At 40.3% G+C, this 26,559-nt stretch overlaps 1 protein-coding gene across 3 annotated transcripts in view; it reads left to right on the forward strand.

The window, feature by feature from the left end:
* The first annotated feature begins 620 nt into the window (after positions 1-620).
* LOC129185217 (neuropeptides B/W receptor type 2-like) overlaps positions 621-26,559 on the forward strand; it is a 28,114-nt gene continuing 2,175 nt past the window's right edge. Inside the window, exons 1-2 of one of the 3 annotated variants that reach the window (XM_054782018.1) lie at positions 22,580-22,723; positions 24,374-24,422. Coding sequence is in view for 1 of the 3 variants with exons in the window: in XM_054782009.1 (XP_054637984.1) it covers positions 22,699-22,723 (25 nt within the window). In the remaining 2 variants the exon portion in view is untranslated. Of the gene's footprint in view, positions 706-22,574; positions 22,724-24,373; positions 24,423-26,559 lie in introns of those variants that run through there. The other 2 variants (XM_054782026.1, XM_054782009.1) reach the window with 2 other exon arrangements.

Genomic DNA, 26,559 nt, shown 5'->3' on the forward strand with positions numbered 1-26,559 from the left:
TGTTAAAAGCATTTAAAAATATATACATTTTTAATAAACAACATTTTTAAACACATTATAAAATAAAAATGATTGTGTATTACTGTTATTATATGAATATAATGTATTATTTAAAAAAGAAATGTGAAAATAAATACATTTGAAATAAAACACAATTTCAAAATACATTTTAAAATGAGTGATATATTATTATATTAATATAAATTATTATTAAGCTTGTTAACACTCCCGAAGGAAGTCTGCTTCACATATAATTACACTTTTCTTCCATTTGCCATTGAAATGCATCTGATGAAAAAAGAAATGTATCACAATTAGGCTTTGTAGCGCCCCCTGCTGCTCTGGCGTGCATTCTGACCTTGTGGTTTTGTCTGACTCGTGTCCACTTTTTGACACCTACAGCATCTATACGGGTATGTATGCTGGATTTAGAAAAACCCCAAATCCATGATCTCAGTCGGCATGCATTACTCCTCTAGCTGTGTACAGACAGCGTCAATCATGAGAGCACGCGCACGCTGCTGCAGCTCCTGTTGCTGTTTTCAATGCTCCTTTTGTGTGTTTGTGTGTGTGTGTGTGTGTGTGTGTGTGTGTGTCAGCTTCAAAGTGTTTCTGCCTCATGTGACTCCGCATCCAGCCTTCATTCCTCAACATCACTTTCCTCCTCCTCCCTCCTCCGTTGGGCTTCCAGCATCTTCCACCCAGGTCAGGTTCTCCTCCTTCTGTTCTTTCATGCTCTCTGAGACCTCCCACCTGGCAACCCCGCCGCCCCCCCATTCCTTTGTCTTTTGCTTTCGTGTTGCCCACGCTCCACAGCGCTCACATTGCATCCATTTTCACACCGCGGGTGTTTGCCGCGCGCTTTTGTTCCCTCTTATCGGATGCGGTGGCGCGTTCACTCATCCCAGCGGCCATGTTTGTCGTGAAAACCTCCGAAGGGGAGCATGTGTGACACGCAAGGGAGGGGCAGGTGTCAGTAAATGTAAAGCATACCTGTCAACCTTCCTGTTTTGTACACGAAACTCCTGGATTTTACCCTTCTTTTCCATGGCCCTCCCATTTGTATCATTTCCTGTAAATTTCCCGTATTTTTAAGTGTACAATAACTGTAAAACATACGGTCACCTCTCTCGTTTTGCCCGGGAGACTCCCGTATTTTGCCCTTATTTCAGCTGCCCTCCCCTTTAAATCATTTCCTGTAAATGTCAGTGACTGTAAAACATACCCGTCAACCCTCCCGTTTTTCCCAGGAGACTCCCGGATTTAGCCCATCTGTCACGAATGGTAGAGGCTGTCCACCAGTATGCAGAGACGAGGCGATGGAATGTGAAAAATGAAGGTCCGCATGTACGACGGCGCTGGCCTTTTAACCGCCGCTAATGACAATTGGCCGCAGCTGTGCGGCCACCAGGTGTGACGCGGCTGTCTCCGCCACCCCGCAGGATGTACAGCTCGCCAAAATAAAGGTGCAGGACAGGAAGCACTCGCTCCTGTCCTGCGAAACATAGCACCATCTTTCCCATCGCCCTTCCCATTCAAATAATTTCCAGTAAATTTCCCGTATTTCAAAAGTAAAAGTAGAAGTGTCAACAACTGTAAAAAACACCTGTCAAGCCTCCCGTTTTGCCCGGGAAACTCGATTTTCCCCTTCTTTCCATCGCACTTCCAGTTGAAATCATTTCTTGTAAATTTCACGTATTTCAAGTGCAGAACAAGTGTCAGCGACTGCAAACATATCTGTCAACCCTCCCGATTTGCCCGGGAAAACTCCGGATGTAGGCCGTCTTTCTCGGCGGCCTCCCAAGAAATAATTTCCTGTAAATTTCCCGTATTTTAAGAGTGTCAACAACTGTTAAAACATACTTGTCAATCTTCCTGTTATGTCCAAGAAAATCCCTTCCAGTTTAAATAATTTCTTGTAAATTTACAGTATTTGAAGTGTAGAATAAGGGTCAGTGACTACAAACATACCTTTCAACCCTCCCGTTTTGCCCGGGAAACTCCAGAATTTTCCCCTTCTTTCCATCGCACTTCCAGTTTAAATAATTTCTTGTAAAATATTTCAAATGCAGAACAAGGGTCAGCAACTGCAAACATACTTGTCAACCCTCCTGATTTGCCTGGGAAACTTCCAGATTTAGGCCGTCTTTGCCATCACCTTCCTGTTGAAATAATTTCCTGTAAATTTCCTGTATTTCAAGTACAGAACAATTGTCAGCGACTGTAAAACATGCCTTTTAAGCCTCTCGCTTTGCCTGAGAAACTCACAGATTTTGCCTTTCTTTCCCGTCATGTTCCCATTTAGATTGTTTTCTGTACATTTCCAATATTTTAAGTGCAGTACAAGTGTCAGCAACTGTAAAAAAATACCTGTCAAGCCTCCCGTTTTGCCCGGCAAACTCACGGACTAGCCCCTTCTTTCCGTCGCACTTCCAGTTGAAATCATTTCCTGTCAACTTCCCATGTTGTAGGTGTAGAACAATTGTCAGAGACTGTAAAACATACCTGTCGACCCTCCTGTTTTGCCCGGGAAACTCCCATATTTTCCCGTGACCTTGGCACAGCTCACGCTAACCAAATCTCAGCATGGGAGGTGGAAACAGGAATGCACCCAAGCAGGAAGGAGAAAACAGCTAACGAAGGTAACACACAGGTCACACGGGTCCCAGGAAACGTTTTTTTCCTGCTTGTTTGACAGTGAAGAATGTTAGAATGTGAACTAAAACATTGCCTGTACACTTCATGACGCTTTTATGGTGAAGTTATGATAAGGTTTTATGACGGCAGCAGTGATGAAACATAAGGTTCCAAATATAATTGATCTCAACGGGAGATTTCTCCAGCACTGGCTTCATTGAAAATGTAGAATTTCATTTCAAATCCTTCAGCTATCAGCCTCCTCTCACGTGAAATCAGCTTTCTGATTCAGCCCAGAGGGGGGGAGGACACCATCTCCATATTTATAAGTTGATGATAAATTGAGCTAAGTAAGAGATATAGCACAAGGAAGGCTAAACCTGCTCACTTTCAATGTGGTCGCATTGACCTTGAACAAAAGGCAATGAAGGACATTGTTCTTGGCTGCACATGACGCGCATCTCAAAAGAGTCCCAGGTGTCCCTTGGAGGGGAAGAATTGGAAGGTGTGAGAGGAGGAGGCTGAGGAAGAAAGTCCTGGTGCCAAAGATCACCGAGAAGGCGAGACGAAGCTTCAACACCTCGGAGGCCAAGGTGAAAGTGAGACTCGGAAAAGAGATACAATACAAGCTGTAGCTCCAAAGTGCAGCCTGGGGGCCATTTGTGTCCTATGACGTTAGTACATTACTGATTCACCCGGTGTCCAACCTTTTTCCAGCGAGGCCCACATAGTGAAAAAGGGAAGGGTGCAGGATGCCCCTTTGATATTTTGAATATATGTCAGGTTTTCCGCTACATGTAATGGATCGTGGCGGGGCGCCACGGCTCAGTAAAAGCCGCCACACCTTGGAAATGAGTTTGTTTGGTGTTTTTAAACGTGAAAACAATGTTAAGTAATACAGTGTATGGATGGACATACACTCTGATCAAAATCTTAAGACCAGTTGAAAAATTGCTAGGATTTGCATTTTGCACATTTGGATCTTAATGAGGTTTTAAGTAGAGCTACAACATGCAAAAACAAGAAGGGGGAGTGAGACAAAAAGCATTTTGAAAAAGTAATTTGAAAACAACAATTAAACTGAAATAGGCTGTTTATCAGCTGCAACATCTGCACGTAAGAAACCGCCATTTGACGACCCTGCACCACCTGAAGCTCCTGTGTTCCACTGAATGAAAAAGCACCTTGATCATGATGGACCCCCCTCCACTGTGCCGGGTAGAAAACATCTCAGGTGGGATCTCCTTGTCATGCCAGTAACGTTGGAAGCCATCTGGACCGTCAAGGTTACATTTTTTCTCATCAGAGAATAAAACTTGTTTTGGGATGCTCCCTGGCGAAGCCCGTCTAAAGGAGACGAGGTCTTTGAATTCCTTTTTTGTTTTTTAAACCCTTTTCCCGCAGATGGCGTCTGATGGTTATTGCGCTGCAGTCGGCACCAGTAAGGGCCTTCATGTGGGTGGAAGACCGCCCTGTGTCTTGATGGACAGCCAATCGGATCCTCCGGCTCAGCGCAGGTGGGATTTTTTGAGTCTACCACTTGACTTTTTTGTTCCATAATGCTCAGGATCTTTCTAAAAATGTAGAATGACTGATTTACTGCACCCAACCTCAGCAGCAATGGCACGCTGCGAGAGGCCTTGCTTATGCAGCTCGACAATCCCACCACGTTGAAAAAGAGAAAGCTTCTTAGCTTTACCATCAGGAGGGCATGACCGTGTGAATGCCTGACAGAAAATGAACATTTTGAGCAGATTTTGGCTTTTATAGTCTGTCTTAAACTTTTGATCAGCTGATAAACAGCCTATTTTACACATTTTTTTAGTATGTTCAAATTACAAGTTCCAAATGTTTTTTGTCTCACTCCCCCTTCTTGTTTTTGCATATTGTAGCTCTACTTAAAACCTCATTCAGATCCAAATGTGCAAAATGCAAATTCTAGCAATTTTTCAACTGCTCTTAAGATTTTCATCAGGAGTGTATATGCTATGTCAGGGATGCCCATTACGGCCATCACGAAGGTAGCGTTGGTCGCATGTCACTACCTGTCATTAAGCTCTTGATTCACCTTTGTTCCGCTGCGGCGGCATTAAAAAAAAGTGGAGAACAGATGTCGGCAGGCACACGCGGATGACACAACTTTCATCTTTATTCTTCTGATTAGGGATAAAGTAACTCAGCGGTAAGATGCCTCTATAACAACATCCGTTCACTTGTAGCGGCTACTTCCGTGGAAGAAAAGTCAGTTGTTTCATGGCTGCGCTTTGCGTCATGAACTCTACTATACTACTACTACTACTACTACCACTATACAAATGTGTTTTCTCCAAGTTCGTTTGTTAAACTACTATTTCACGACGAATTGGAAAATGTGCCCATTGCTGAAAGCTTTAAGTTGCCTTGACTTCGACTGCATTGTCTTTTGCATAATCCTTTTCATTTCTCGTGCACAGTATCTGTAATGTTGTATAGCAAATGCTAACTGGATGTAATACAGGATGAACGCTGCATAGCTATTTTCACCGACATATTACTCCGTTTATTTAACTATTGAGGGATTATGTTGAATTATCTTTATTGGCATGTTGAATTGTGAAATAGCTGAACGATATGACCTGTAAACTTTGAAACTGTGAATGTGTTTACGACCTTACAAATACAGTTTTTAACATTATTAGAGCCCTCTAGATATGAACTAACACCCCTATATTCACCTTTACACTTCTATTACCCAATATAGTAGACATAATGAGAGAAAATAAGACATATAAGACATAGAAAACCTGTTTACGACCTTGTAAATACAGTTTTTAACATGATTAGAGCCCTCTAGATATGAACTAACACCCCTATATTCACCTTTACACTTCTATTACCCAATATAGTAAACATAATGAGAGAAAATAAGACATATAAGACATAGAAAACCTGTTTACGACCTTGTAAATACATTTTTTCACATTAGAGCCCTCTATACATGAACTAACACCCTCATAGTCACCTTTACACTCCTTTTATTACACGATTTATTAGACATAATAAGAGAAAATAAGACATATAAGACATAAATGAGACATAATATAGACTTACACGTTAGCAAAAAAGTGTTGTTTTTTTTTACCATTACCATTACTTCCTGCAGGGGCTCATCAATGTAACATTACTGACACCTACTGACCAGTGTAGAATACTACATATCATCAGAACGTCTTTGAATGCACCTTCAGAATGCCTTATATTTGTATTTTACATCATTTAGCCATTATTATGCTTTAAAATGCTTCATTTAGACAAAAAACTTGTCAAATCTGTAAGTAAGCATATTTTTAGACTAATTAATCACAAAATAGCAATGATTTATTAATTAATATATATATATTTTTTAAATAAGCTGTGATATTGGAAGCGCCAAGTGGCGAGGGATTACTGTACTAGAAACCTAGACTCGATACGTCCAGGGCCCCTGGTAAGTGAGTTTGAGACCCCTCTCTCTGCTTTAGAGAGAAAATCAAGTCTTCCATTGTCATTTTTCATTTCAAATAAAATGGGTCTTGTGAGTCAAAGATGACCTGATTGGGATTTCCACACCGGCCAGCACTGGAATCCTCTGGGATCTGATTGGGTCCCTTGCATGGTATTACTGCTGTTTTACCATGCACATGACAATAAAACCCTCTTGAATCTTGAATCTTGAATCTTTATAGCCCCTTTTGAATTTTTGGTCACAAGGAACCCAAGTGTGGGTTTTTTTTTTACATATATAAACTTTTACTGCTGAAAAACCTTTACTGCTGTTGTCCTAAATTGTTGACACACACACGGCTCTAAAAGTGTGAGCAAATATAAGCAGCAGAGTGAAGCTCTTCTTTAATTATTCAGCAAGCAAGGTCCCACCTGGCTGCTGGCCTCCGGGCTGAATCCCGACACAAGCCTCAGAACGAGATCCAGGAAGTTCTCCGCCTCCGTGTGGGATCTTCCCTGGGATTTGCACATTTCCCTTCTCGCCTTTGACAAAGTTCTTCTGACATTAAAGAACTTCTGACTAATTAAAGATCGTCTCTGCGGCGCCTCGGCAAAGTAGGTCTCGCCGAACTTTTGTCCTCACGCGGACTCGCCAGGCATGTTGACCGCAAATTTGTGCATTTGTGAAACGCAGCTGTTTTTCGGCCAGCGGCACATTCTAAAAATGTAATTTAACAAGAAAACTGAAAAAAAAAAACAAGAAAAAAACCGTAATTGTATACGAATAAAGTCAAAATATCGAGAGAAAATCCGTGGAGAAAATGTGTAATATTATGAGCCACCTGCTCTTGCTCTCCTTGGTGCGGATGAGTAGCAGTTCTACTCCAAGTTTCTCCCAGATGACAGTTTTTCTCACCTTATCTCTCAGGGTGAGAAAACTCATTACGGCCGCTTGTACCCTCAATCATTTACCCGCAATTACTGACACCCAGTGAGTGACCAGTGTAGAATACTACATACTGTATCATCACAGCGCCTTTGAATGCGTCTTCCGAATGCCTTACATTTGTATTTTACATCATTTAGCCATTGTTGTGCTTGAAAATGCTAAAAACCCATAAAATCTACTGAAGTAAGCATATTTTTCGATTAATAATTAACCAAAAAACAGCAATGATTTGTCCTTTTGGTCACAACCCAACGCTTGCGGGTGAGGGTAGGAACGTAGATGGACTGGTCAATTGACCGTAATGGACCAATGCAGAGTCGCACCAATCCATCCTTCCCTCACTCATGAACAAGACCCGGAGGTACTTACACTCCTCCACTTGGGACAGGATCCCTGACCCTAGTGGGTAATTATAACTCTAACACAAACCCCTAACCCTAGACCATCCATCCATCCATCCATCTTCTTCTGCTTATCTGAAGTTGGGTCACCCAGACTTCCTTCTCCCCAGCTACATCGTCCACTCCCAAGGTCACTTGAGAGACATAGTCTCTCCAACGTGTCCTGGGTCTTTCCTGCCCTGAACAGGTTTCTCGCCTTCTCAGTGCTGCTGACTTTATTTCTCAGGCTGAAAAAAAGTAATTACGGACGCTTGTACCCGCAGTCCTGTCCTTTCGGTCACTACCCGAAGCTTGTGACCATAGGTGAAGGTCAGAACGTAGATCGACCGGTAAATTGAGAGCTTTGCCTTTTGGCTCAGCTCCCTCTTTGCCACAACGGGCTGAGGTACTTTAACTCCTCCACTTGGGCTGACCCTCGTGTCAATTAAAACCCTGACCCTTATTAGTCACATGGACTAATGGTCACAAAACCTAGACTAGACTGTAATAATAAACCATATTTTCATTTTTTACCAGTAAAATGCAGGTAGTAGGGTGTTTTTCTTAGAATAAATCTTAGATTCATCAGTAGCCTACCTCTCTATTAGACAGGAAATAATAATAAGAACTCGGGTACCGGGGGGGCATGTGAAAGTAAATGTCTTCCCTCATATAAACGTTGCATGATTATTTTATTTCCCAGGAGGTTTGCTGCCCTTTCGCACTCATTTATTTGATGTCTGGATTGCTCCTTTGCCGCTTGTTCCATGCAATGTTGCAATGTCTGAACAAAAGTTTGTGGAACATCGGAAAATGTTCTCTCTCTGTAACAGGAAGTACAGGAGAACCTCTGTTAGCGTCCGTTTTTGGGAAATCACGCGTCTCGTCGTGTCATTAAAACACTGCGTGAGTCCAACCGTGCTCTTAACTCATTCAATCCCAGCCATTTTTCAAAAGACAATCCTTTCAGTAGCGGCCATTTTAGACAATTTTGACTGATCTTTCAAGGCACACAGAATATTGTGTTCTATGGCGACATAAACATGGAGCCTACCAAAAGAAAGATTAGACTCCCGTCTTCCATCAGACAAAAAACTTCGTATCTACCTTTTTCTGTTCTTCCATAATGAGCAGTAGAACATAGGTAAGTTTCAGGAAAATATCAGTTCCTGACTAAAAAACTGAGAAAGCCAGCATTTTGTGAAAAGATACATTTCAAGCATAACTTTCACTTTGACAAATATATTTTTTGCTTTTATGTCAGCTCAAATATGTAAACAACTACACCACAACATAAACAACACAAAAAGGGCTTGTTTTCCACCAAAATAACAATTTAAAAAGTGTTTCTAAATCCCATAGAAATGTTTCACCCCCTTTAGGGGACTGACAGGCACGTGTGGCCAACTTGAGCAAGTTTGGTTGACAAAAAGGGGCAGGACTTAGCAACCAATTGTCTGTAAGTAATTGAGCATTTGTCTAAGGATGATAAAACGTTGAGGATATCTGCAAGACATGCATGCTAGCATGTCTTGCCAAGTATTTTCCAACACAACGCACGGGGGGGCACCGCACGCGTCATTTGCATGAGAAGACCACATGCTTTTTAAGACACATGACAAATGAAAACCCAGGTACTTTGTGGTGCAGCTTGGCACAAACTAGTGAAGATGTTTTAAAGTGTGTGTCGCCGGATGCCCTTCAAAGGACACACACACACGCAGAGATGACATTTTCTTACCACCTGCCGCCACACACACACACACACACACACACGTGGGAGGGAAGACCTTGACGTCCCACCTTTGGGGGTGGCATAATAGCTGAATGTCGCAATGCCTGGACGGGGTAGATGGGACATGAGCGTAAGAAACCGTCTTTGTTGTTATATTAAGTCTCCATTGAGGTGTCCAACTGCATAAAGTACCAAATAGAAGACAGTGTTTCCTTAGCAAGAAAGGTGTGAAAAAGACGTGTCGTGTTATATTTGGAGACAAGTGTCACGACTTCGACGATCCGGCGACCCCCAGATGCGAGAAATGAGACCCGGTAAAAATATCTATTTATTAGCGGTGGCTGGCATGCAGCGGCAGGATGCCAACAGAAGAGCAGTAACATTAATTCATGCTCCAACTCACGAGCGGCGCCAACGGCTCAACTAAATAATCACACACCACTGAAAGGCGGGTGCGTTGGAACAGAACAGCACCGATTTTTTATATGAAATAGAAACAATCTATAAAAATATGTCAAATAAATAATAATAGTCTGACTTTATTCCCATAATATTTAGACTTTATTCTCATAAGTTTTCCCCCAGCCTACTTTCCCAACAATTACAACTTTTTTTGGAAAATGTTTTGTCCCTAATCCAATAAGCTCTTCTTTTTTAGTTTTACACCTTTTGACTGCCTGGCAGTCTATTATATTTCATTCAAAACTGGGGTCGCGGGTACGCTGGAGTCCAGTCTTTGGTCGAAAGGCAGTGTACACCTTGTTTTGTTCTCTTTGATTTTTTTTACATTTTATTTGATTTTATTTCATTTGATTTTATTTTATTTCTTAAAAAGATGTTTTTCCCCCCACAAAAACTGTTTTTATTTTAAAATTTGTATTTTATTTACGTCTTTAAAATATTTTTCTGTCACGATGTGGCTTACGCCAACTAAAAAGATTGGAACCCGTGATGCAGAAGGACACAGCGCTAGTAAGAAATCTATTTATTAATACAAGATAAAAATACAACAAACAAAAATGACTACAAGAAAGAACAACTAAGGAACGCAGGGCTAGAGCCAAAAACTACAAGAAACAAAAAACACTGCTAAGCAGGAAAAAGGGCAACGACAAAAAGACAACTAAAGAACACAGGGCATGAGCCAAAAACTACAAAGAACAAAAAAACGCTGCAAGGCAGGAAAAAGGTACTCACAGAACGAAAGGAGCTGCAGGAAAAAAGGTGCAGAACAGGTAGAGGCAGTACAAAACACAATGGCAGAAAATAATCGAGCAAGGGGACCAGTTGGGAGCCAAGGGACGAAGAACAGGAAGCAGGGTTGGCAAGGGAATAACTGGCAACTGGGTAGTGGCTGAGCCGAGGTATAAATGGGGAGCAGCAGATTGATCGCAGGTGTTCCTAATTACTCGTCATAGCAGCCCTGACACTGCAAGGACAAAACAGAGGCGGCAGCAGAGTGCAAAACACAGAACATGACATTTTTCCCCTCAAAAAACAAATTTAATTGAATTTTATGTTATAGATTTTTTTTTATTGTATTAAATTTTACATTATTTCTTAAAGATATTTTTCCCCATAAAAGTTTGTTTTGTTTTGTTTTTAAAAAAATATTTCTATTTCGTAAAAAGATTTGCCCCACGCAAAATTTGCTCATGTTTTTAAAAAAGGGTTTATTTTATTTATGTCTTAAAAATATTTTCCCCCTAAAAACTTTTGTTTTATTTTTTTTTTGCCTTCATTTTTTTTTCTCAAAAACGGGTTTTGAAAAAAAGGGGCTGTCTAATATTCATTATATAAAATTCCCCAGTGTCATCAACAGTGCGGCCCGGGGGCCATTTTCGGCCCACAGCCAGTTTCCGATTGGCCCTCGGCATATGCAAAAAAAAAAAAAAACAATTTTATTTTTTTTTTGTATTTGCTTTATCAGCTATAACACAAAGCGAAGATATTTTTGTAAATAGATTTGTTGACTTCCTGAGGTCCACAACAGATGCCTGAAACGCTCGTTATAAAGTCGTGATTCTAACGGGTGTGGATTTGACCCGAGGGCGCTGGAGGACAGCTGATCACAGGGACAAAAACAGCTTTGTGTTGCTTTGAGGGAGACTGAAAATTAGCTTGTTTGTTTTCATGCAGGAACACAAAAGCCTTTAAAGCGGCATTTTTTTTAATGATGTTCTCACGGTAACATGTGTCCATGCATGGAGCCTGTTTGTGGTCATCTCCCTCACATTATATATATAAAAAAGCAGGCTTTGCTACACGTATATTTAAAAAAAAACAAAAAAAAACAGTGTGAGAGCGAATTGTATGATACTAGTCCAGGATTAGTTTTCTTTATGCACATGTTTTTGATATACAGTAATCCTGGCATCCTGAATACCTCAAAAATCTAAGCCTGCTTCGCCCCACACGTGATGGCTTTGTGAAAAAAAAGAAAAAAATATCAGGCTTTGCTACACATCTTAAAAATAAACACCGCCACTTTTGCGTGCTTTTTGTGTCATTGTGACACGAGGTACACGGCTCACTATTGAGAAATCGTTATTCCTGGCGGGGGTCAATGAGGTGTCACCCGAGTGCATTTGTTCCTCTGGAAATTAACCTTTCGGCCATAAAGATGCCCTCCTTCACGCCTGTCAGGCAGTCGGTCCCCAGAGGGGCGCCGAGTGCAGAGAAACAGCACATAAAAAATTCAAAAGGTCAAGAAACGAAGGAGCAGAAGAAACAAATCCAAATCCACGAGAAAGACGTGGACTAATCACAGAGCAACAACAGCTGTGCTGGAGCTGATTGGCTGATTGGAAAGCGTGACACAGGCGGGGCTGATAAAGAGTGAAGGAGCACAGACGCAGCAGGACATGAATACGTAAAACACTTCAGTCAGTGAGTCTTTTTCTAAACTTGCATTTCTTTTAAATATCAAGGTCACCGTCCTCCAGCTCTTTGCGGTGGTGTTTATTCTTTTCAGTACGGCTGAATAACAGCAAGGACGAATCCGTCGTGTCTTACTTTGCCGTGACCACAGTGATAAAGCCCGCCTCCTCCGTCGTGAGTCCTCGCTGGGGACAAAAACAGCGATCACTGACCCTGATGACTCCAAGTTAGCATACAAGGGAGGAATAGCGTGGTAACAGCCGAGGAACTTGGACAATCTGGCAACGGGGACGTTCCACCGTCAAGCTTTAGAAGGGTGACAGCTGATTAGACACAGGTGTGTGCTGGAGGCTCCGCCTCTGCAGGATGAGCAGCGCGCTGCAAGAGATGGCAGACAGGCGGCAGCAGAGCGGCGACACAGAGCATGACAACCACAACCTGATAGATAGCGCTTTTGCGCTTTTTAAAAGTCCAGTGTTTTATTATTTTTCAACAATTTGGTTTAGGTTAAAAGTGTTTTTAGTAAGCCCCACTTTTGTGTGTGTGTCTCCGACAGAGCTACTTAGCACTTTAGCACTTTTCACATCTACGCTACATCGCTCTGCACTTGTCCAACGTAATAGATGCCCTACGCCACACACAGCGCGAGCAGCATTAACTCATTCGATCCCAACATTGTATTTACTGTATAAGTCTTTTACGTTTTTTTGCGCGAGAGGCAAAACAAGGTGATGAGGCAACCCCACACTAATGCATTCCACTTCAGAGCAATTCTCAGCCATAAAAACGGCCACAAGGTGGCAGAAGTGCATTTGATAAGCGCTCGACAGAGATCATGTGGACAGAAAAAACACTAATGACGGGAAGGAGGAAGTGAGAGAGCGTGGAGGAGTGTAGCGTGCAGAAGTTTACGCATTGTAGGGTCATTTTAACGCATGAACACGTACAAGCACGTGCACACGCGTGCACTCACACGCACACACATTGTTCAGTTCCAAATGTGAAAATTGTAAATAGTTCATATTTGTGAATCATTTGTTATTTTCATGTAAAACAACCTCATTTTGGGTTGTTTAAGTTGGTATAGTTGCTTAGATGGTTGATCTGTCCTAAAAATATTCTGTGTGCCTTGAAAGGTCAGATACACAAACGTAAGCAACACTCGCGTAGCTAGGTGACGCTAAAGTGCTAACATTACACTCGCTTTTTAACAGCAGCATCTTGCTGTGTATGTCAGGATAATGGGAGTCAAATTCGGCACGGAGGGTAAAAAGTGTGGGCATGTATGCAAACGTCCAATTGTATACACACATGGCATCATTAAAACCTTGCTTGAGAGCACATCTCCATGGTGACGCACGTGTCGCTGCTGCGCTCGGATGGAGTAAGGACTCAAATGGAGTCAGGACATCCTTGTTCCAAATGATTTGGGCTGCGTGAACGTGTGGTCTAACACGTAGCCGTTGGTGTTACTTTGGCGAGTGGAATAATTGCTGCCTGCTGCGGATTCGTGCGTATAAACCGTGAGTGACAAAGAGTCGTGTTTCTCCGCAGCCTCGGCAACAGCAGCCGCCTCATCATCGTAGCCATTCTGTGACAGAGTCGGGTCAGTGTGAACTGACGAAGATGTGTTTTTTTCCAGCAGGGCTTAAAGGGATCCAGGCTAACCAAGATAAGCTTCTGTTCCCCTTCAGGAACTACATGTATTATACCTCAAATGAACACCTGCAAAGCCTTACTTTTATTCTTATTACTAGCCATTATTATTATTATTACAGGGTATTATTATTATTATTATTATTATTATTATTATTATTATTAATAATAATAATAATAATAATAATAATAATAATAATAATAATCTTATTATTACTATTATAAAACATACATATAATTATACTGTATATTATATATTTGTACTACAACAATACTACATTTATAATTATAGTATATAATGACATGTATTATACTATATACTATTGTGTATTATAATATCATAATATTTTGGAATAATTATTATCATTATTACATATTTGTATACAATTATTATTATATTATTTTTATAAAGTTATTATTATTATTACAGTAATGGTTTAAAATTAAAATTCTAAAAATATTATATAGTACTCATCATCATCATATAATAATAATGACTATTTATATTCGTATTTTCTTATTATTTTAATTAATAACATGATAATATATATAATATATAATATTATATGGTATTATAATCATTATAATATTATACAAATATTATAATACAATTTTAGATTATATTAATATTATATATATATTATATAAGATTATCATTATAATGCTATAATGATATTATAATAACAATAATAATAATAATAATAATAATAATAATAATAATAATAATAATAATATTTTATTATTATAATTATTATAATTATTATAATTGTTGTTGTAATTGTTGTTGTTGTTGTTGTTGTAGTTGTAGTTGTAGTTGTAGTTGTTGTTGTTGTTGTTGTTGTTGTTGTTGTTGTTGCATTAATATATATTATAATTATAATTATACTAATAATTATTTAAAAAATATTGCAATTTTTAAAAATAAATAAAATATTTAAAATTCAATTTTAAATATTAAAACAACTAATAAAAATTATAAATATATAACAGTCAACATTAGCATTATAATAATAATAATAATTACTATTAATATGATCGTTTTATGTTGTATTATGTTTATGATTATTATTATAATAATCATAATGATCGTTATCAAATATATATATATATATATATAAGGTAAAAAAACATATTTTGACCTAATAATGTACATTGTACATGTGCAATGATGTACTCTACATGTATTTAATGATGCTGCAGCACATCAGCGATGGATGACTCGTCTGAATATGCGTATATTTTATAAGCCTTTATATTGCAGTTTTATTCATTCACATTCACACGTTTATGGGCTCGAAAAAGTCGTGCAAGCCCGAGGGACGACGCGAGGACGGACACACAAAGTGGTAAAGCACCATGTTGTACTTTCCTTTATTACTTCTTTTTTTATCACTCTCATCCATCTGAATCAAAGCTCATGATTGGGTGGCGGGAGTGAGTCAACCACATCTGGTCTAAAGTGGACTGGGATGGGGTAAAACGTAACTTCATGTGCCGGAATTGGACTCTAATGTGAGCCGGGTTAGCGACTTCATCAGCAACACGAAGCAAACGTCCAATGGAGCGAGAAGACAAGACAAAATAACGCATGCTGACGATGACGAGGCGTCTCTGCATCTCCAAAATGTCTTGATAGATGCTGTACATGATCCATAAATGAGCATGTGGTCACAGAAAGCAAAGGTTTACCTTTCCACTTTCTCATGCACCCTAGATCATTATCAAAGTTAAGCAAAAATAAGCTGTTACATGGAATGAAATGCATTTGTTATTGCATTTTAGCTCAACATGCTCAGTATCAAGTCGTAAAACAAACATTTCAACAGGGTGACCAAACGTCCTGTTTTCCCAGGACATGCCCTGGCTTGGTCGTTCTGTTTTGTTTGTGTTTTTTTTAGAAAGTGACAAAAGCATTCTGGGTTTGGTTGTTTTTCATCGGGCCATTATCGGACGATTTTACTCATGTAGAAGAAGCTTTATTTCTAGCATGAGAATAAAATCATATAATAATAATATAATTATTAGTTATTTAGTTATTTTGGCACCATTAAAACTTATGGAAGAGAGAGAAAACATGTTGAGTAACCTCCGAGAAGCTCATGTGAATTTGGGTCTTTGGTTATAGATAGTATTTTTATTTTATTTTGATGATATTTTATCATTATTTTAATATTTATATAGAATGAATTAATTTAGAATTATTAAAGACAATTAAAAAATTTTAAACATTCAATCTTTACTATTATTTGATGCTTTTACTTTATTTTTTTTATAAAATTTAAATTTGTAAAGTTTTAAATTATAATTCGTATAAATTAATTACATGCAATTAATAAAGATACAATTATCAAATATTAATATTAACATAATGTTAACATAATGTAATTATTTAATTAATCATAAATTAACAACATCAAAATATCAAACACTAATAAATAAAATATTATATGTGAAAGTAAAAATTAAATATAACAATACAATACAAATGTTATTTTATTTTTATTATGATTGCTATTATTGCTATTTTGAATATTTAGATCAGGTTAATTCATATATAAAATTAATCACATTATATTACATTTTTTAATATTCAATAATAATTTTTATTAATTCTACATTAGTTAATTTAATATGAATATTAAAATAATGATAATAAAATAAAAAAATATTTTAAAATAATATAATATATATATAATATATAATATAAATCTATCAATAAAATAAGACTATATTTTGTATATTATTATTATTATTATTATTATTATTATTATTATTATTATTATTATTATTATGTTTGCATTAGTTATGCACAAACCAATACATTTCTATAAATACCAATATAAATATTCCAAATTATTCATTAATTAATATTGATTAATTTATAATTAATACAAATAATTAATTATTAAATATTCAATATTTATTCGAATGATTTTGATGTTTATTAATTATACATTAATTAACTAACTAATGGCAAAATAAATAAATAAATGAATATAGAAATCCAATAAATGTAATTCATTGTAAACATGGAATATTTAATAATTAATTATTGTTTTTATTTTAATTTGATCTATATTCTCTCCATACTTTTCTACCCATGCGTAAGCCTTGAGTATCATTTGAGTATTTGATTGCCGGGCCGAGTGTCCTGGTTTTTGGTCATCAAAACATGGTCACCCTAATTTCAAGTAGTAGTAGTAGTAGTAGTAGTAGAAGTAGTAGTAGAAGTAGTAGTAGCACCCCGTCGTGAAAGGAAATCATGTGTGGCATTAATAACGGATTTCTAAGCAGTTTGAAGCAGCAGGTTGGCAGCATTTAAATAAGCTGTTTCTCCTGCCATCCATCTTCCATCCATTAGCGCAAAGGGCAGATTTCCCGGGAAGAAAAACATGCTGACACGCCGACCATGATGGATCCCACTCCACAGAAACCACTCAACACCGTGACGACGTCTGTGAAAGAGCAGGATGTGCCCTCCCGAACGGCACGGCAGTACCTTGGGTCGCCGTGCTATAGCTTGTTCGCCATGTTAGCACACCACGTTCATTCATTCATTTCCCTTACGGCAGAGGTGCCCAAAGTGTGGCCTGGAGGGCGCTTGTGGTCCACAGCTTATTTTTTATTGGCCCTTGGTACATCCTAACAATAATGTTAAACAAGAAACAAAGAAAAAAGTGAAAAAAGACCTAATTTAAAATATTGATGCTCCTTAATAAAGTTACACTTTTTCCCCCAAGGACCCAAAACGGTCCCTCTCATAAAAGTGAGATATGTTGATGTTTTTTTCACTTTCACGACATTTTTTCAACAACTTCAGGCCTAACTATACACATGTTTTTGTTGTTATTTTAAAATCTATATATTTTTATGTTTTTATTGTTATTCTTTTCAAATAAAGAGTTTTCAGTGTTTTGATTTTTAAAAACTCAATACAAAAAACAAAAAATCCAATCTTGACCAGGTCAGCATTTTTAGAGATTTTTTTGTGGGGGTGTTTTCACTCCATGGATTATTTTCAGGCCTAGCCATAGACATGGTTTTCGTAGTTTAGCTTTTAAAATTCTGCTTAGTTGATTTGTTAGTTGTTATTATTATTTTAAAATATGTAATTTTATTTAAATTTTTTTCAATAAAAAAAAAACAGAGATTTTTTTTTGATACAAAAAAATCCAGTCTTGACCAGGTCAGCATTTTTAAAGATTTTTTTTTTAACTTGAAGAAATTTGGTCAAAATTGGAGACAATGGGACAAAATGGGTCCCGAGGGTATGGAGTGTAAGTATATCTATCTATATGTATCATAAAAATCAAATGAGCCGAATGTATTATTATTATTATTATTTTTATTTCTTTATCTTTATCAAAATACTTGAATGATTTTTAAGGACACCCCCACCTTATGGCGCGTGGATTTTTGGTCCCATACACACACAGCAACTGGTCACGCTTCCCTGTGGAGTGATGTATACCATAATACACACACACACACACCCACACACACACACTGTGTTATTTATGTCTTGTTGAAACTCCATCAAGGCCAGCCGTAATTGACTGGCTGCTGAGAGACAGACGTTGGTGAAAAGAATAATAGAGGCCAGACAGCGATAATTAAAAAAAAAATCTATCAATATAAATATATTCATATGCTATTACAATACATTTATCACCACCACACACACAGTAATGTGGAAAAGAAGCAAAGTGAAAGCGCTGAGGTTAAAGATGTAGATGTGACAAATGAGAGAATAATATGAATAAAATAAAAACATTAACTGTTTTTTGTCTCCAGGTTTTTCCACTCACCTCCGAGGCTGCCTGGTAACCATCCAATGACTCGTTTAGGTGGACACGTCGGGTGGCTGGAGGCTGCTTGTGTTGTCATGCCATTGGGTACATTTTGTGGACAAAAGTATTGGGACAGGAGGCACTTTTGAGGCCAGTCAGAGGCGGTATGGAGGTTCTGAACAGCGAGTCTTCTCTCAAAAGTAAAGCAAACACGGGACATGTGAGGGAGATGGTTGATTCTGATCATGTTTGTTGCTCCTAAACACATATTCATGTTACTACATCATTCAACTTTTGCATAATAGCACCTTTATAAGTCCGTCGTCTTCAGCTTTTCAAGACTAGTGAGTCATTATGGAGTGGAAGACAACAAAACACGAGGAGAATGTCGACTGGGCTGAGTCATGTCCGTCTAAATATTCAGATATTATGTTGGTTTGTTGCCAAATCTCACCTCTGGTCATGTGAGTCACTGACGTCCTGGTTTTCGTATTGCCTGTATACACGGCAACGACAAGCCGACTTTCTCAGATTCTCCCACTCTGGAAGCCGTTTTCAAAAAATACCGCTTCAGGTCACCCAGAAGGTCATTCCCGTGTGGATGAGAGGCTGAAACGATGAAATACTTTGTCGTTTTGAGCTGGAAATGTTTGCGTGTGGATAGCCCCAGAGTCACTGATTAACCTAACGTGCATATTTTTGGAATGTGGGAGGAAGCCGGAGTACCCAGGGAGAACATGCAAACTCCACGCAGTGATGCCCAAACGGAGAACCCAGATCTTCCACATCTCCTGACTGTGTGGCCGGCATGCTAACCGCTAGATCACCGTGCGGCATGCTGCCCCAGATTATGTTGTAGTGTCGAGGTGTGTATTTTGGGGTGCAACGCCTCCCAGTGAAGCACGTGGAACTGCAAGAGTGTGTACTTGTTTGTTCACGCGTAAGAATGCCAAATGCAGCTCCATGACTCCATGCAAGGATTGGGGTTACCTGAAAGCAGAAGGTTATCAACCTGAGAGCAGCTCAGCCATGAAGGTGATGCTGGTGCATCATGTTTCATTCTGTGATCAAGCCAACAAACAGGATGTTGCCGCATGAAAACAAGGTTAGGGTTATGGTTAGGTGTTAGGTGCTGGGGGCTAGCAGTTAGGTTAGGGTTTGGGTTAGGGTTAGGGTTGGGGGGTTAGGGCAACCTTAAAGGAAGCTTCCAGTCTTATGACAGATGAAATATTCTCTCTGTCCATTTATTCATTCATTGCGCTCACAGTCAAGAGAGTCCACAGGGTGTCTGGATGATTTAAAATACTCAAAGAGGCCACTTCATCAATGTAAAGGCGCGAGGGGAGAAGCAATTTCGTGTGACGGAACGGCCCTGCTGTCCCGACTCTCTGGACGGCTTAGGACACGTCTCCATGACAACAGCGCTGCTAGAAACTCAAGTTGCTGTTTGATCTCGCTTTTATTGCCGCCAGCTGGAGGCAACTTTGCTGTTTGGAATTATTGGCGTGACATTTCCACAAGCCTGCCAAGCGATTAAAAAAAATGTTTAAAAAAAATGCGAGTTATCATCTGATGGCACATTTTTTCAAAATCTTTCTTTGTTTTTTTCTTGCAACCAAATCGTCTTTTCGGGGCTTTTAACATACTGTAAAACGTACCAAATGTCGGACGCATGCCCCCTACAAGCGGGAACTGGAGCGCCCACAGGGCTCACATGAAGTAGATCAAGTTTGCCCCTGGGCCTTTGCTCTCAGGTTAAAAAAGCAAATAACAACTGCCGCTGCTTAAAAAGAACACACATTTCTTTTAAAAACAAGGAAATTGTGAGTCACTATGCGCTATTTGAGATTTTGATGGTGCGGGATGATGAGGAATGTCAACCAAACATCGTGAAAAAGAGACAGTGGACGTCATCATGTGCACAATTTATTCCGTCGATTGATTTACACACAAAGGAGGAAGAAAGCCTTTTCCACAAAGAACCAAATCAAGCTGTTCCCCCGGCTAAAAAGGAGAAAAAAAATCAAGCAGAACAAAACATATTGCCAACTCAGCTCCTAGTGCGATGATGTTGCCTGGCGGACAAAAGTCCCTTTTGATGGAGACGTCTCTCTGAGTTCCAGTGCACAAATGATCCTGGAGGGAGAAGATGACAGCACAAAAAGGGGAAATGTTGCATTTCGGCAGTGAGCCTTTGGCGGTAGAGTCAGTTATCCAGTAAGCACAGGGTCGCAGGTTGGAATCCTGCTTCCTAAACCCAAGTCACTGCTGTTCTGTCTCTATAAAATGTGTTTTTGTTCATATTTTGGGTGTCTGGAGGGGATTCATTGGATTTACAACGTTTTACAAAGAAACATTTACAAAGAATTTACAAAGAAAAATTGCGTTCAGGGTTTTTTATGCTTTTGTGAAAAAAAAATATTTGAATTTGATTAGAAACTGGCCGCACGGTGGTCTAGTGGTTAGCACGTTGGCCAACACAGTAACAGCTTGGAGATCGGGAAGACCTGGGTTCGATTCTCCCCTGAGCATTTCTGTGTGGAGTTTGCATGTTCTCCCCGTGTGCGCGTGGGTTTTCTCCGGGTACTCCGGTTTCCTCCCACATTCCAAAAACATGCATGTTAGGTTAATTGGCGACTCTAAATTGTCCATAGGTATGAATGTGAGTGTGAATGGTTGTTTGTGTATATGTGCCCTGCCATTGGCTGGCGACCAGTCCAGGGTGTACCCCGCCTGTCGCCCGAAGTCAGCTGGGATAGGCTCCAGCATGCCCCCGCGACCCTAATGAGGAAGAAGCGGTATAGAAAATGGATGATTAGACATTAACCTGCAATAAAGTTTCATTTATATAAAAACTGCACAAAAATTGTCGGAAATTTTTGGTGATGGTCTGGGGCTGCACGAGTGCTGCCAGCACATTGGTAAGATGCATGAAGGTCAACATGTACTGTGACATACTGACGAGCCCGTCCATTGGTGGTGGTAGTGTCACGGTCTGGGGCTGCAAGAGTGCTGCCAACAATGGGGGAGCTGCGGTCCATTGAGGAGAAACATGAAGGTCAACATGTATTGTGACATTCTGAAGATATGCTCCCTTGGTTGTGGTAGCGTCACGGTCTGGGAATGCACGAGTGCTGCCGGCACTGGGGGAGCTGTGGTCCACTGAGTAGAAACATGAAGGTCAACATATATTGTGACATTCTGAAGATATGCTCTCTTGGTTGTGGTAGCGTCACGGTCTGGGGATGCACGAGTGCTGCCGGCACTGGGGGAGCTGTGGTCCACTGAGGAGAAACATGAAGGTCAACATGTATTGTGACATTCTGAAGATATGCTCCCTTGGTTGTGGTAGCGTCACAGTCTGGGGATGCACGAGTGCTGCCGGCACTGGGGGAGCTGTGGTCCACTGAGGAGGAACATGAAGGTCAACATGTATTGTGACATTCTGAAGATATACTCCCTTGGTTGTGGTAGCGTCACAGTCTGGGGATGCACGAGTGCTGCCGGCACTGGGGGAGCTGCGGTTCACTGAGGAGAAACATGAAGGTCAACATGTATTGTGACATTCTGAAGATTGTCCACTTGGTGGTAGCGTCACAGTCTGGGGCTACAAGAGTGCTACCGGCACTGGGGGAGCTGCGGTTCATTGAGCAGAAACAGGAATTCTAACATGTGTTGTCATATTTTGAAGATCCACTTCCATGGTAGTGGTAGAGTCACGGTCTGGGGCTGCAGGAGTGCTGCCGGCATTGAGAAGAACCATACTGTACCTTTCAACATGTGCTGTGGCAATATGAAGAACCCTGCCGTTCCTTGATGATAAACATGAATATCAAAATGTGCTGTCACATTCTGAAGGTGCACTGCCTTGGTAGCATTACAATCTGGGGCGACACGAGTGCTGTATAATGAATATTTGATTTCATATTTGTAATTACTGGGAAAGAAGAATACATGATTGATTCAAGCGGTGCTGCAGGCATTGTTTGGACCACATGACCGAGGTCTTTTTCTGATGTCAAGGGGATGGTAGCGAGGGAGAGAGAGCGAGGGAGGAACAGACCTTGAACAGATGCTGGAGCGGAGCGGAGAACGAGGACTGAGGCAAGAAGAGGGGGAGAAGTAGAGAAGTCGTCTTCTTTACATTTTTTGCAAATCATGATGGGTGACATTCGGTGGGTCTGCTGAAGCCGCGGTTCCTGTCCTCTGATGAGATGCATTTTCATCGCTGAAGGTAAATGAAAATAATTGTGAATATTTATGAATATTACGGCCAATCGTACTGTGACTCTCCTTGTGTTAAGTTGGCAGGAAGAGGCGTGTGTCTTCATGATATGTTCTCTTTATGAGTCCAAAGTGCATCATGTGTTTATGTGTTGTTAATGTGAAGGGTTCGTATGCAGCTCCAAAATGACAGGATTCACATTAGCTTTTTGACTTGAGTCTTGTTGAGCACTTTTGGTCAGTGGATGTTTGTTTTGCACCCAAAAGAAGCCAACGGTGGCATGCGTGTCAGAACACTTTAAACGTGTTCAAATGTGTGCTTGACGTGTGAGGCTCGGAAAATGTGACGTAAAAAAATGCTGGAGACACTCGAAAAATGTCACTGCTTCAATTGCTTTGCGCCACACAAAAAAGTGTCAAGTTGACATTTTTTTCCCCACTTTACTACTATTATTGGTCAAAAAATGCACATTTAAGCAAATGTTATGTATTTTTTTGCCTAAATGAAGCATTTTAAATTGGCTAAATCAAGTAAAATACAAATATAAGGCCAATATAAGACATAAAAAGTTAAATATTATTATTAAATAAATTATTAAATACAAGTTTTAAATAAGTTAAGTGCAGGCTGGCAACCAGTCGGGGCTGTACTCCGCCTGGCGCCCGATCAGCTGGGATAGGCTCCAGCAAACCCCCGTGACCCTAATGAGGAGAATGGGCATAGAAAATGGATGGATGGAAGTTAAGTGCAAGAATTCACCATGCATCATGTAATTTTCATATAACGACATGAAATAGCAGGGTTTTATCATTTTACCAACATTTAAAAATAATTTGAAAAGTAAATAAACATCTCCATCACTTGACTTGAAACGTCTCTGGCTTTCTATGGGTAAAAAATGCTATACAACAGCTCAGGGTAATGGTTTAGCGGATTTGGAGGTACACCTTGGCAAGCGTCCTGAGCGTAAAATACCAATACCATCCACCAGATGTCAGCAAAGGGCGGTATCACGGTCACATTCATGCAATTCATTCAGTGTTGCAACTGTCATAAGTAGTGGAGTACAGTCTCTACATCCTATAAAAGACACATACTCATCCCTATCCTACATGCAGTAACAAAAAGGTTACATAGGGACAAGCGGAGCATTTCCAAAATACATATCTTGAGGGAAGGGTGGAATATCAGCACAGAAATTTGATGATAACATTAACAAGGTCACCTGAGGACACAAACACCTAGCAAGAGAGGAGATACATTCAAAATCAGAAACAATCTGTCTTTCTTATAGATGTAACCCTTTAGTTCAAAGTAAGCACAAGTTAGTTGGAACTCATGTTCTATACTAAGATGTGCATTTTTAGGGGCCACATTAACACACACTTGCATGACACCACACTAGGGAACCAGACCAAGAGCAACTAACCATGGAAGGGGGAGCAGCAGCTCGAAAGTAGAGGGTTCAGTTTAGAGTTCCCTGGCCCCTGACTTAGAAGTCTCGTCCTTCCCAGAGAGTCAGGTGGGAGGTGCACACGCTGAGGAGACTAAGTGTGGTCTTGCGCCCCCTAGGTAACTAGGGTTTAAACAACCTCGCATTTACAGTATAAATGATAAATAAAATAATCACAGCACTCTCCGTCTCTGTCTTTCCACCAGATGCTGCACCCCTGTGGCGCTAGCCTGTAGTCGGTGTCATCATTGTCGGGTAATTACATGCGTGCCGAGCGTCTGGCGTGAGGTTTAAAATCCATTGTCAGACAGCGACAATTGCTTCCAACACAACACGACAGGAGCCGTGAGTGCCGCTGTGCCGGAATATTGTGGAATACCCGTTCACACAACACACAACATAGGCGGAAAATTGCCAGGTCGACTTCCCGTTCCACATCTGTGCCGTTTATAAACAACAGTAACACGGGAAAAGACGGAAAAAGCCGCGTGGGGACACTTCCAGCAGACTTCATCTTTTAGCTCACCTTCACTTGGTGGCTGTGAGCATTTTCCCAGAAGAGCTCAGACTGAAAGGATTATCAGTCGTTTACTCCACCTGATTGTTCTGTTTTGGTGGCACCTAAAGGACCTGATGTGCAATGTCCAGGTCCCTAAATTGTCTTTTTAATGATTTTTTACCAGTAATATGTGATTATAAACACCAAACGTGATAAAAATCTATTATCGCCCTCGCTTGTTTGCTCCACTTTTGAGAGAACGCCCCCATTTTCTAGGTGCCACTTTCCACAACATCATGTCCTCATGGGCATGATGCCACCTCTGACCTGCCCCTAGGTAGGTGAGCCCGCTACAAGGATATGCAAAACAGCAGGCTTCGCTACACATCTTAAAATACAGCTCTGCCAACTACCTGTCAGTCACTTCCAGACGTGGGAGCTGGAAGTTTGATCATGCTTGTTTTTTTTCAGCAAATATGTTAACCTAGCATGATGTGAGTGTAATGTTAGCACTTTAGCTCAGGTAGCGAGGCTGGCATTGTTTACGTTTGACTTAATTTGTAATGGAGATTGCCATGGTGATGGAGATATCCTCTACTTTTGGAGGATAAATACTCTGGACCCTGCACCAACTCCTTAGACTAGGGCTGTCCTACCTAGTCAGGCTAGTGTTTGTCCTACCTAGTTATTGAGCATGAACTGATGAATCCTTGTAGGACAACCTGACCAGCCCAGTTGCGATCAGTTCAATGTCAGGAGGAAGGGGATTTGACGTTAAGGTACTTTAGCGGCGTATATTTCCGGAACTCGTGGCTGACCACCTGACGTTTTCATGCTCCAGCTGAGTTTCCTTACAAGCTAGGAGCATTTTGCATCTTTGAAGCCTGCTGAGCTGAAGACGTTCGCTGAGTTTCGCCCTTGGTGATGGTTGTTTGAACTCTGAGCTTCCGTGTGACTTCTGAGGTTTATTTAACTTCATGTGTACAATGACGTACAGCAGGCTTCGCCGCACATCTTAAACTAAAGCCTGGAGCTCTGGCAACTACCATCTTCTAATGTTTTAAGCCTACTACGACCACCACTTTACAGAGGGCTTTAAAAAATATCTTAAAAAAGGAGCTCCGCCAACTCTACGTCAGTCAGCTCCAGACAGGGGAGCTTAAGTTTGTTTTTCTCTAGTATGGCGTTGCTGTTAAATTGCGAGCGTAATGTTAGCACTGTAGCATCACATACTGGAGCTATGCTGGTGATGCTAACATTTGTGTCCTCCTGTCCGGGTCAGTGTCAGAGTCAGAGTTAGAGTTAGAGTTAGGGTTAGAGTTAGAGTTAGAGTTAGAGTTAGGATTAGAGTTAGAGTTAGAGTTAGAGTTAGGGTTAGGGTTAGGGTTAGGGTCAGAGTCAGAGTTACAGTTAGAGTTAGGGTTAGGGTCAGGGTCACGGTCAGAGTCAGAGTCAGAGTCAGAGTCAGGGTCAGGGTTAGGGTCAGGGTTAGGGTCAGGGTCAGGGTCAGGGTCAGGGTCAGGGTCAGGGTCAGGGTTAGAGTTAGTGTTAGAGTTAGAGTTAGAGTTAGAGTTAGAGTTAGGGTTAGGGTTAGGGTTAGGGTCAGGGTCAGGGTCAGGGTCAGAGTCAGAGTCAGAGTCAGAGTCAGAGTCAGAGGAGTTAGAGTTAGAGTTAGAGTTAGAGTTAGAGTTAGGGTTAAAGTTAGAGTTAGAGTTAGAGTTAGCATTAGAGTTAGAGTTAGAGTTAAAGTTAGGGTTAAAGTTAGAGTTAGAGTTAGAGTTAGAGTTAGAGTTAGAGTTAGAGTTAGAGTTAGGGTTAGAGTTAGAGTTAGAGTTAGAGTTAGAGTTAGGGTTAGGGTTAGGGTCAGGGTCAGGGTCAGGGTCAGGGTCAGAG

Source organism: Dunckerocampus dactyliophorus, chromosome 1 (assembly GCF_027744805.1).
Source record: "Dunckerocampus dactyliophorus isolate RoL2022-P2 chromosome 1, RoL_Ddac_1.1, whole genome shotgun sequence".
Classification (NCBI taxonomy): domain Eukaryota; kingdom Metazoa; phylum Chordata; class Actinopteri; order Syngnathiformes; family Syngnathidae; genus Dunckerocampus; species Dunckerocampus dactyliophorus.